The sequence below is a fragment of the Seriola lalandi genome, unplaced genomic scaffold (assembly GCF_002814215.2).
Source record: "Seriola lalandi dorsalis isolate HSWRI2012SDOR001 ecotype SW California unplaced genomic scaffold, Sedor1 jcf7180002054300, whole genome shotgun sequence".
NCBI lineage: Eukaryota > Metazoa > Chordata > Actinopteri > Carangiformes > Carangidae > Seriola > Seriola lalandi.
The window spans coordinates 42,012-54,524 of NW_019524853.1; the positions used below are offsets into that span (position 1 = coordinate 42,012).

The window sequence follows — 12,513 nt, forward strand, 5'->3', positions numbered from 1 at the left end:
GGGGGCAGGGGGTCAGATTTACCTCCAGGGAGGGGGGGCGCGGCTCCGGTGGAGTTGGTTCTCATGCGTTTGGAGGCCTTGGTGTCCTCCGAGCTGGAGGTGGGCTCCATGTCCGAGGCGGGCTTGGTTTTCCTCTTGGCGGAGGAGGGGCTGGCCTTGGCGTCCTCGGTGCCGCCGGCCGTCTGGCTGCCTCGCCGCCCTTTGCTGTTTGCGGCGGCTCCGCGCGTCTTACTGCTGCCGCTGCCTTTGTTGTCCGACGAGTTGCTGTTGTCGTTGAGCGGCGTGTTGCTGCTGGGACGCATCCTCTTGCCCCGCCCACGACCGCTCCGCATCTCCACGTCACTGGTCGGAGACTCACAGAACCTGACGACACGCAGAGACGCAGCCAGTCAGTTAAACCTTTGGTGCTACTGTAAAGATTCAGCTGCAGGATGTTACGATGTGGAGTGACGGTTTCTGTCAGTGATGCTCGATCGATCAACTGGTCGTCATTTAAAATACATGAGCAGTAGATCGGCATTAATGCTCCTAGTCACCGATCACCTGTCGTCAATACTCTGGTGCCGGCGGCTGAGAGAAGTGTAGCTCATGATCAGTTTTCTGACGACTGATCGATCAACAAACTAATAATTCAAGCTCCACAATCATAGACTCATTAATATCTGTGTGTGTGTGTGTGTTGAAATACCTCGGTGGGGCCCAGTCGTGTCTCGTACAGTCCAGCAGGGTTCCCACATACGTCTTGTTCCTCCAGGTGACGTTGACAACCAGCATACCTACACACACACACACACACACACACACACACACACACACACACACACACACACACACACACACGTGACTCCTCCTCCTGCTGCTCAGAGGTTGTGAGGTTTCTGAGATCCAGTCACATCAGAGAGAAACTGAAGCTTGAGGCTCAACTTTCCACCAACAGCAGCAGGTGAAGCTGCTTCCTGTCACCTCCACACACACACACACCGCTCAGAGTGTGTGTGTGTGTGTGTGTGTGTGTGTGTGTGTGTGTGTGCATCCAGGATTTTATCTTCTTAACTTAGATCAACCTAACTTCATGTTTGTTATTTCTTCACAAAATAAAAGTCTTATTTTATAAAAGTTATTTTGTACCTCTCATCATTAACTCTCAAAGCACCTGTGAAGACAACTGTCTAAAAACAACATTCGATGTTTTAAAAAACATTTTCTTTTCTTTGAAAATAAAAGTATCTCACAGTTCATGGCACAAAGCTCAAGCCTCAGTGGTGTTGATGCTCCACGACTGAAGAAACCAAACAAACTTACACAGACCTAGAAATCTGCTTCTGTGCTGCATTCACTGTCCCTCTGATCCGTTAAACAGATGCACGCCTAATGTTTTAAAGTGAAAGTCTCAGTCCTTTGTTTTCCTGTTTCCTGAATTTAATAGGTTCATGACGTGTTTGAGGATGACAAGAAGATTTGAAAACAGTCCCATCATCACTAAGAGTTCCAGCTGAATAAAAGGTAAAACAGGATGTGATGTTGGGTTGTGTCTTTTAGAAACAATCCTTTATAATAAGTGTGTGACTTTTTAATCACAGATTTGCTCCTGAAATTAATTTGGCTGATTTCATCCTCCTCCTCCTCCTCAATCTCCTCTCTGTTTTACACAAACAGGCTCAACAGGACAACATGATCTAATGTGAGTTCCTCGTCCTCTATTTTGTGTGTGTTGTGAAAATATGTTTATTTTAGATTTTTCTTTATAAAACCTTTTAGAGTTTTTAAATCTCTCCACAGCCCTTTTTTTATTGCTTTAATGCCTCATGATTTTAAATTTGATCAATTGTGCAAAAACAAAATGAAAAACGAGCTGTTTGATTTCATGGAGAACAATATAATAATTCTGCTGGAAGCGGCTTAATGTCGAGATATGTCAGCAGACCTCCAGCCTCAGATCTGAGACTCCAGCCTCGGTGTATCAGACGGCGTGAACTCACCGTCCTCCGTCTCCTGCCACACGATGCCCTCCAGGTTGACGCTGGTGCCTGGCTCACAGGGTCCCAGGCACTCCGGCTCGGTGGCCAGCGCGGCGTCCGCCGTGTTCACCGCTACTGAGCGCGTGCGAACCATGATCTGCTCACAGGGAGACGAGATGTCGCTGTTGGCGACGGGAGCGAGGAGGTGGAGAGGGGGAGGAGCGGGGGTGGAGACTGGAGACTCCATCTGGAGGGGGAGGGAGACAGAGAGGAGAGAGACGAGTTAGGACTGAAAACACGTAACAGAGACACAGGTCAACATGTCCGTCCATAGGTGGGTCAATAAAGCAGATAGATCCAGTCCCAGAGAGCGTTTACCCACAGGTCACCATGACAACAGAGTCCACAAGACTGAAGGCATTTATTCAAAACAAACTTTACAAACAAAGTCATGACACCCAGCAGCTGAACGCAGCTCAGTAACTGCACGACGTGATGATGATGATGATGATGATGAAGCCGTTTGAATGACAACGTCTCACGTTTTAAAAGTATATTTCACCATTTCATCTGTCCAGGAGCTGGAGGAGAAGGGAGGGGGCTAAGGGAGGAGCTGGGAGGAGACAGGAGGTGAGAGCAGTGAAAGGAGAAATAAAGAAACAAAGGACAGGAGGAGGAGGATGATGATGAAGGGGGGGCAGTGCGGAGGACCCTGACCCTGTAATTATCAGGTGGGAAGCAGCTGGTGAGGGGTGGGGGGCAGAACAGGAAGCACTGGGAAGGTGTCAGCCGTCGCTGTGGAAACGCTCCCACACAGAAGTGGATGTAGAGGAATGATGGAGTGAATTTGGTTGTTTTCTGATTTAAAAACGTGACTGAGGCCCAGACACGGCGTGCCGACCATGAGCCACAACGTCCCCGGTCCCACAGGGAAACACCTCCCTCGCCTCCTCGTCTCTCCTCTGTCCACTGGAAGACAGAGGAACCAAGTCTCTAAAGTCTCTAAATGAACCCTGACTCTTCAGTGATGGGAGGAACTCCTGAGAACTGCAGACTTGTTGAAATGTGTCACTGCACTTCAGGTTAGTGAAGACGCACGAGACTAAAGGACGTCTAAAGACATGTCCATGAAATCTACTGATAGAAACACTGGGAAAAAGGCAAAAAGACATAATGTCACTTATTAGAGATAATGTCACTTATTGGAATTAATGTCTATTGTATAAAGTGAAAGCTGCATTTCTGAGTTCAGTTTTTCGAACTGCTGGGAACAATTAAAATGAAATAAATATTAAATTGAGGAAAGAACCGAATACAGACCATGAATGAGATAAACCTGAAATAAACTAGTTTCAGGTCTTTGCTGCTTCGTGGTGTCAGTCAGAAAATGTAACGTTAAAGCAAGTCGGAGTTAATTCAGGACTGTCTGATTATTATTGATGATTTGATGCAGAAGTTTTCGTAACGACACAAAAACACTTTTTCATATTTGACTATGACAAAAGTAAAAGTTTTTTTCATTTAACAGATGACTCATGTTTTCATACAGACTCAACAATCAATACATGTAAAAAAAAAAGAAACAATTCATACATGAATAAAGGAAAGAAATGTTTCTATAGTTACTGTTGCAGCGATGACCTCGTTGGGTCCAAGCTGCCCCCCCCACCCATTCCCCCCACAGAAACCAGAGTCACCTGACTCTGTGGGGAAACACTGTTACCTGAGCAACAAGTTCCAATACAAATAAAACTCGACCTCCGTTAAACGCTCCTCTGGACTCAGACTCACACACCTGAGTCTGTAAAACACCCACCTGACCTGAGAGAGCAACAGGAAGTGAAACGCAGCTTTTGTTACCTGGAGCGACGTGTCAGCGTCTAAACACTTCCTCCTGACTGACTGCTGCAATAAGACAGGGGGAGGGGGAAGAGACAAAGACGGTGCCAGGGGGAGTGGTAACCTGGTAACCTGGACAACACCTGAGCTGATATTGACAGCCAACAGCAGACACCTGATGCAGCAGCGTCCTGGGAGTTTAAACAGCTCTTTGTTTAAAGCAGCAACATACGACCAATCAAACCTCTTCTCCAGGGTTTCCACACAATCTGATCCTATATGTGGCGGTGGCTCCTGGTGGGGTGAGGGCGGGGGTGTACTGTATACATTAACATGAGCAGAAGCTTTCTGACATTAATCATTAATCAATACTGTATATCACATTCTCCACTGCAGGTGTTTGAATTGCCAAGTAGACTTTATGACACGTAGATGACTCAGTGCTCCACATTGTGTCAAACAAATAACTACAAACAATTGATTACACATTGTGATTGGCCACTGAGTCCACACACACACACACACACACACACACACACACACACTCTCTGACTACGACGACCCGTTTGAAATAATAAAATAATAATAATAGATTTTAAAAATACAAATAATTTAAATAGTAAATCAATATGTGGTGATCAGCGCTGATATTGTGGCGCCACATATAAATCAATGTATGGAAACAGTGTTGTCTCCTGATACAGAAATGTTGGCCCAGGTCAGCTGCTGGTAATGAGTCCTGACCTGACACCAGCTCTCGTTAACCTCACTGTGTGGATCCACAGACCGATTAACGAGGTCAGTACCAAATACTGATCGGGCACATCTGATCGATGGATCCCTTTTAGAGAGGCGACATCTCTCTGATCTGTGATGAACACACACACTTCACTGTGAATATTGGCTCAGTCTCCTCCACTGTGAGGCTGAGGAGGAAATCTCAGGTCTCTCAACTCCTGGACAAATAAAACCAGAAGCACCTGCAGGGCTGGATCATCTGCGAGAAACAAACCAGTTGTGGGTTCATCTATAAATAGTTCATAACATTTTCCCAGAGCTCAGTTCAAATCCCAAACATTTTCAGTTCAGTGACACAACAGCACTTTGATCTGAGCCGTCATCTACCATCAAAATCCAACCAATAGTTTTACAGCTAGTTCAAATCGACTACAAACACAATAACATTAGAAATAAAGTCACTTACTACAAATAATGAAATTATTAGAAATAAATAAGAAACAACTGCTGTGTTTCAAACTGCTGTGAACAATTGAAATTAAATAAATAAATAAATAATCTGTTGAGGAAAAAACTTAATGTGAAAAAACATTAAAGAGAAATCTTTCACTGTGATGGTTTACCTAAAATAAACTGCATTTTCTGATGTCCCTGAACGCACCCACAGCTGTGCTCGAGGTCGCTCAGCTCTCTGACCGGCCGGTTTCACACAGTCAGACTTCAGACACACCGAGTCTGAATTCATCTGTTGCACGAAGCAGTTCAGTTCTTCACTATCTTAAACCTGTCTGGGGTGCAATGAATTCTGGGTAAATCAACCCTTTTGTTTTCAAAATAGAAAAAATGTCCGACTCAGGAGCCGCATCCAACCGCTCAGCTCCGTTCACCCTCCACAGAACATGTTTGTCTTTAGGAAGAACTCAACAGTTACAAGACGTTAAATATGAAGAGAAAAGAAACACCCGCCTCTAATAAACTCTTCTCCTCTCAGCCTCAGGTAAGGTGTCCAACTGTCTTTGTCTTACACTTTGTCAGTCTGACTAACATCAGACTAATCTAGGAGCTGAGTGAACACTGGACCAACGCTACAGTCCAGTCAGACAGATCTGTGACTTTCCTCAGGGTTTGATTTTACCCCACGATACGGCAGCATGTGAACGCAGCGCTGCTCAGGGACTGACAGGGAAACCCCAGCTGCTGCTACACGTGAAACAAAAGCCACGTCATGGAGGAAGTGGAGGATCATCACCTGAGCCAGAGTCTGTCAGACACATTTCCATCAATAATTAATGTCAGTGAATCTTCTCCAGGTGTGAACATGTCAGCTGTCAGAGCAGAGCGCCGTCCGCTCACACACCTGAGCCACATGTTAGCTTCCTGGTGACGACTGCCAGCTCTCTGGGTGTGGAGCTTATTGGTTTACCAACTGGTTAACGGGGTGTTGTCTTGGTAACAGGAGAAACCAGTCGCCCATCCCCTGCGCCTCTCCTCTTTAAGAGTAAAAAACACGGCCGCTGGGAATGCTGGGAAAACCCCCTGAAGATCAAAAAACCCACGACCACCTCTCTCACACACACAGAGGGGAGGGGTGTGATTTACACCTCCGCTATTGTCTGCTGAGTTTTAACCAACGACACACTCACAGCCCCGATACAACGCTGCCCGGGCCGGGAAACACCTGCCCCCCCCACCACCACCACACACACACCCCTCACCCCCCCCACCCATTCAGTCAGAGAGGTATTCATTACAACAACAAGACACATTCTTTTCAAGGTCACTCACTCGCTGAGAGAGAGAGAGATAAGAGATAATGATCAGCACTTCAGAAGCTGGTGTGTGTGCGTGTGTGTGTGCGTGTGTGTGCGCGTGTGTATGTGTGTGTGCGTGTGTGTATGTGTGTGTGCGTGTGTGTGTGTGTGTGTGTAACCCTTCATTCACACCCGCAGCTGCTCCTTTCTCGTGTCGCTCCACAGTGACATTAAACATTAAACTGAATATTCAGTCTCTCCTGGTCACATCAAACAAGGTCACATGATCGCCTCACGCCATGTAGCTAAGGTAAACTCTGGAGTCAAAGCCCCAGACACATGTTTTATAAGTTATCCCCGTTTTAAAAACAAGATTTTAAACCTTTACAAAACAAAATGCAGCTGTTTAACTGATGAACTCATTTGAAATCACACTATGGTCTTAAACAGAGAGAGAGAGAGACAGAGAGAGAGAGACAGAGAGAGAGAGAGACAGAGAGAGAGACAGAGAGAGACAGAGACAGAGAGAGAGAGACAGAGAGAGAGAGAGAGAGACAGAGACAGAGAGAGAGAGACAGAGAGAGAGAGACAGAGACAGAGAGAGACAGAGAGACAGAGAGAGAGACAGAGAGAGAGACAGAGAGACACAGAGAGCGAGACAGAGAGAGACAGAGAGACAGAGAAAGAGAGACAGAGAAAGAGAGACAGAGAGAGAGAGACCTTGAGGATGAGTGGATCACAGCCACCAACACACTCTTCTCCTATCAAGAGTCATGGGAGGTGCTGGTCATCTTGAACACGTGTCCAGGGTGCCACATCAGCAGTACACACATATGTGCACGCAAGCGCACACAAACACACACACACACACACACACACACACACACACACACACACACACACACCATGTGGAGGCCTTCAGAGGGAAGACGTGATGATCAGGACTAAGAGACAGACCGGAGGACGAGTCTTTACCAGGAAACTCCTCGACAGGCATCAAACTCCCTAAACACTCCCTACAACTCCTCAAAGACCCCACGAGGTCTCCAGGGAGCCTCCCCCACCTCCTCCACCTCCTCCACCTCCCCCACCTCCTCCACCTCCCCCTGTGCCCCTTAAAAACCCCTCAAGGACTACTTGGAAATGTCTCCTCCTCTGCCCGGAGGCCCGAGCTGCTCTCACACACTCAGAGGAATGTCAGACATGAACACCAGGTTAGTAGTTATTTCTCCACGGGGTGCCGAGACTCTGAGGACTCTGAAATAACATCAGGGAGAGGGCGAGAGACATACAGAGAACAGAGTGATCTCTCTCTCTCTCTCTTTGGATGGGGGCCGACTCCTACGGGCCGAATCCGCGGGTTTCAGAAAGTTTCCTTTTAAAACAGTTTTTGGAAGCCAAAGTTAACCTCAGTGAGTTACAGTGTACAGGTGAACTCCTCCTGGTGTGAGCCGGTCGATCGGCTCCTGCTGAGGAAACATGTGACTGAAGAGGAGCTGTCGCAGGGTTCAGACATGTGACTTCCAGGGGCCGAGGTGTCGAGGTGTCAGGGGCCCGTTAGCTTCTTCAGATGCTTCACTCACATTTACTCTTTCAGTCGAAGCACTTTCCCTTCAGCCCGACTCGTCTTCTCTTACTCCTGTTTCCCAGAATGCATTGTGACGGCCCCCGGAGAGCGGAGCTGTAGGTTTTTATGTGCAGGTTGAGAGTGATCCTGGGAAGGAGCCACTGCCTTCATACCTTAATATCTTCCAGGCTGCAGTTTACAGAGTCTGGCTGCTTTTGGACAGGGAGAGTGAAAACGCAGTGGAAAGAAATAATTCAGGCTATTGTCAGCTTCATGAAATATATACTGAGCTATAAAAACAACAAGGCTGAATTAGAAAACTGCACTGACATACACTGGGACGGCTGGGTGATCCTGACGGAGGCTGAGCACATACATATTTAATATGTCTCCAAAATCCAGCTGGCTCACATTTTCATCTTAATAATAACTACAATCACCTTGTCTGTGTGAAAATTGGTCATAACTGCTGTGAAGTCTTGACTTATGGCTAAAAAAGTGCTTTGTGAGGTCACTGTGACATTGACCTTTGACCACCATCAGTTCGTCTTTGAGCCAAATTTGAAGAAGTTCCATCAAGGTGTTACTGAGACATCGTGTCCATGAAAATGAGATGGACAACCTGAAAACAATATGGCTGCTGCTCTGGCTGTCGCTGCTGCGGAGGAACAATAATCAATAATTCCATATGATTTCCATCTGATTTGATCAGGTTCACTAAGCTTGTGAATAGAAAGTCGTTTTCATGACTGAATTCATCTCAAACAGGAGAGATGCGAGTTAGGTCAAGACGAACTGACTGTACTTGTTAAACCTTTAGTTAAATCATTTTGTACAATGTACATAGTGATATTGTATATTTTTCACATTTGTATTGTTAAATGTTTCTATTTATATTTAAGCAATCTACGTACTTGTTTTATCTTTGTTTTCTACGTATTTGTTTTTTCTATTGTTTATTGTCATGAAGCAAAACACAGAAACAAACTTCTTGTATGTTGAAAACGGACATGCAATAAACCAGATTCTGACCTGAGTTTAAACTCTCCTCTTATCCTGACGAGCAGATGTGAAAACTAGACGTAAGCCACCGTTTTAGACGACAGATGTTTTGCTGTCAAACACAAATGGACAGAAACATCCAGATGTGACATCACAGGAGAGCACCTCACTCCCGTCTTCCCTCTGTAATCTTTCCCGTCTCTACAGTGTCCAACAGGAGAAGAATACTTGGTTCATTTTCCACAGTCTGTACTGGGTGTTTAGTCTGAGTGTCCGTCCACATGGTGTCATCCGTTACGGTCTGTGGTGTTGTCAGAGACACACAGTGTCTCCTGTCTCTGCTGATTTGGCCACAGTGGTTTGTACAGAAAGTGGCTTTTAGAAATGTCGAGCAGAGACACCGAACTCACACATCTCATTCCTTTAATTAACACCAGCCGTCAGCTGATGGCAGCTCAGCCGGCGTCATATTAACATGGTTTTCACTCCGTCTGAGATATGTCACAAAACGTCAATCAAACCAATCAACAACCTGTTTAACCCTGAGTTAAAAACCTGTTTAACCCTGAGTTAAAAACCTGTTTAACCCTGAGTCAACAACCTGTTTAACCCTGAGTTAAAAACCTGTTTAACCCTGAATCAACAACCTGTTTAACCCTGAGTCAACAACCTGTTTAACCCCGAGTTAACAACCTGTTTAACCCCGAGTTAAAAACCTGTTTAACCCTGAGTCAACAACCTGTTTAACCCTGAATCAACAACCTGTTTAACCCTGAGTTAAAAACCTGTTTAACCCTGAATCAACAACCTGTTTAACCCTGAATCAACAACCTGTTTAACCCTGAGTCAACAACCTGTTTAACCCCGAGTTAACAACCTGTTTAACCCTGAGTTAAAAACCTGTTTAACCCTGAATCAACAACCTGTTTAACCCTGAGTTAACAACCTGTTTAACCCTGAATCAACAACCTGTTTAACCCTGAGTCAACAACCTGTTTAACCCTGAATCAACAACCTGTTTAACCCTGAGTCAACAACCTGTTTAACCCTGAATCAACAACCTGTTTAACCCCGAGTTAACAACCTGTTTAACCCTGAGTTAAAAACCTGTTTAACCCCGAATCAACAACCCGTTTAACCCCGAGTTAACAACCTGTTTAACCCTGAGTTAAAAACCTGTTTAACCCTGAATCAACAACCTGTTTAACCCTGAATCAACAACCTGTTTAACCCCGAGTTAAGAACAGCAGCTAATTCAACCTGGTTCATCAGCCTGTACAATGAACTGACAGCCAGATTAGCCCTGAATCAGCCGCCTGTTTAACCTTGAATTGACCGCCTGAATCAATCAACCCTGAATTAGCAGCCTGTTTGATAAACCACCTGAGGAGCCGGTTGGGCAACACAAAGCTGAAGCATCAATGACAGCAACATCTTCTAAAAACAGAAACTGGGTCAGATTAGATCACTTTGTAAACAGCTCATTCACACATGATGCTTTTTTTAGCCTGCACATAGAAAGTAGTGCAGCACCGCTCAGTCTGTGGACACTCACCAGGCTCAAGTCAATGGGACAGCTCAGTTTGACTGCTCTGTGTGAACGCTGTGAAGAGCACAGACGACATTTTAATTCAGTGAAGAGCTGCTTTACTCAAGGTTCAACACTGTTGTCTTAGGCGAGGAAAATCCCTGGGTTTAAAATAAAGCAAGTGACAAGTTTATATTTACACTGTAAAATGGCAAAACATTATAAAATGTTTCTTCATTCATATCAAGACTGTTAATGTTATGTAGTTATGTAAAAAAAAATTAAAATTTACTTGACTGATGTGTCATCACCAGATTCTTTTTCAACTCAATACAATCAACACTAGTAATACTACAGTATTAGTCATACTGTATTATAATTCACAAAGCTAAAGTGTCTGTTAAAGCTCCTCCAGTGTAAAGGTGTGTGTCCATGTGTAGTGTGATTATAGATCAGCTCTAGCTTCTATATTAATACTGTGAAAGTATCAAAGCCTCAGTCCACAGAGAAATGCACACAGCCTGTATTCAGAAACTGAGCCTTAAAACCAGCCGTCAGGACTTCTGGAACTTTGTGATGTCACAACAAAGCAGTCGCCAAGCCCCGCCCACCTGGACACACCATCCAAACCTTGCAGGATTTGGTTTCACCGAGTGATTTACCTGAAATCTGCTTTATTTTTATTGGATCACTCAGAAAACAGTCAGCCAATCAGAAGAGAGGCACAGAGCCTCCTCTCTTCTGATTGGCTCACCGACCTGTTGTTACTAGAGCTCCAGAGAGAAGCCTGAGAGAGGAGATGTAAAACTACACTGAGATGGTTTTTATATCTTCTGATGGATCAACACTTCAAATAAAACACAGAAGAAGAAGAAACATGGAGCTTTAAACATCATGTTCATGGCTTTGGAAAAGGGTTTCCCACTTCCTGACTTGGACAGATTCAGGTGAGCTGATGTTGAGTAAACTCCAGATGTATGTCCTACTGGATTCATGCTATTGTTCTAATCATCAGTTGTGTAATTAATGTAAAACCAACAACTAAAACCTGCGATGTGTTAAGTGACAGAGGAGTGTTGGAGGATTTTTACATTACAGTTAAAACAGATTTATTTTAACGACAGATCACAGTTCAGAGGTTTTAGTGGCCAGGTCATTATGAGGTCGAGAAGCTGCGACACCAACATCCAGCTGGGTCACAGTCTGCTGAGGCCAGACGGGACCGCGAGGCCTCAGTGGACTGTGTTGGACGGACAGAGGAGGACGGGCAGCTGGACGAGGGGAGCTGAACACAAGCGCTGGAACTTGGCAGCCGACCTTCGCGCTGCTGGACGGCAGGCAGCTCAGAGCGGCTGATAGCTGCAGCCCGGAGCGCAGGCAGCGGGGCGGCTTGGCAGCGCTGGAAAACCTCAACGCTAAGCTAAATATGGTCAGAAGATGAAGGGAGGCTGAACAGCAGCTGTGGAGGAGACACAGGCTGAAAGTCCAGAGACAAAAACCTGAACCTGCATTAACAGAGGTAGACTGTCACTTCCTGTCCTGTTCACATCACTTTTATTCCTTCTGTCCTGAAACTGTCCAACTGATCAGCAGGAAGACACATCATCTCAAAGCTGTGATTAGGGCTCGGCCTTATGTTGAAGTAATTACATTAATTTGATTTCGTTTTGCACAATGTTGGAATAACTTGAATCTCATGACACATTAGAGCTGAAAGGATTTGTTGCTTAATATCTGTGAGTTTTGAACTGTTGGTCTGACAACATGATGTTTGTAGTTGTCATCTTGAACTCTGGGAAACTGGTTATTTTCCAGATACATTTTTTAATTCTAATTTATTTCTGCAGCCAGTGAATTGTTTGTTGAAATATCTTGCTGACTGTGCCACTTAACTCTTTTTAATTATCAAATTAGCTGCAGATTATTTGTATTAATTAGGCAACAGAATCTGAAAATTTCTTCCTGGATTCACGACAAAAAAAACTAAATTGGACTGATTTCAGCTCAGCTTAGCATAACATGCTAACACACAAGACAGTCTCATGAGGGATTTTAACCCTGACAGAGTCCAGGGCTGAACACACAACAGTTTCCTGCCTCAGTCAGAAACACAGTTTGGATCCACTGACT

General features: G+C 45.1%; 1 protein-coding gene across 1 annotated transcript in view; it reads right to left on the reverse strand.

Moving 5' to 3' along the window:
- LOC111655056 (zinc finger protein 609-like) overlaps positions 1 to 12,513 on the reverse strand; it is a 39,093-nt gene that overhangs the window by 7,046 nt on the left and 19,534 nt on the right. Inside the window, exons 3-5 of the mRNA XM_087174010.1 lie at positions 1,980 to 2,205; positions 689 to 776; positions 1 to 363 (exon numbers count right to left, since the gene is read on the reverse strand). The exon at positions 1 to 363 is cut by the window's left edge and continues 1,840 nt beyond it. Coding sequence (XP_087030136.1) covers positions 1 to 363; positions 689 to 776; positions 1,980 to 2,205 — 677 coding nt within the window. The remainder of the gene's footprint in view (positions 364 to 688; positions 777 to 1,979; positions 2,206 to 12,513) is intronic.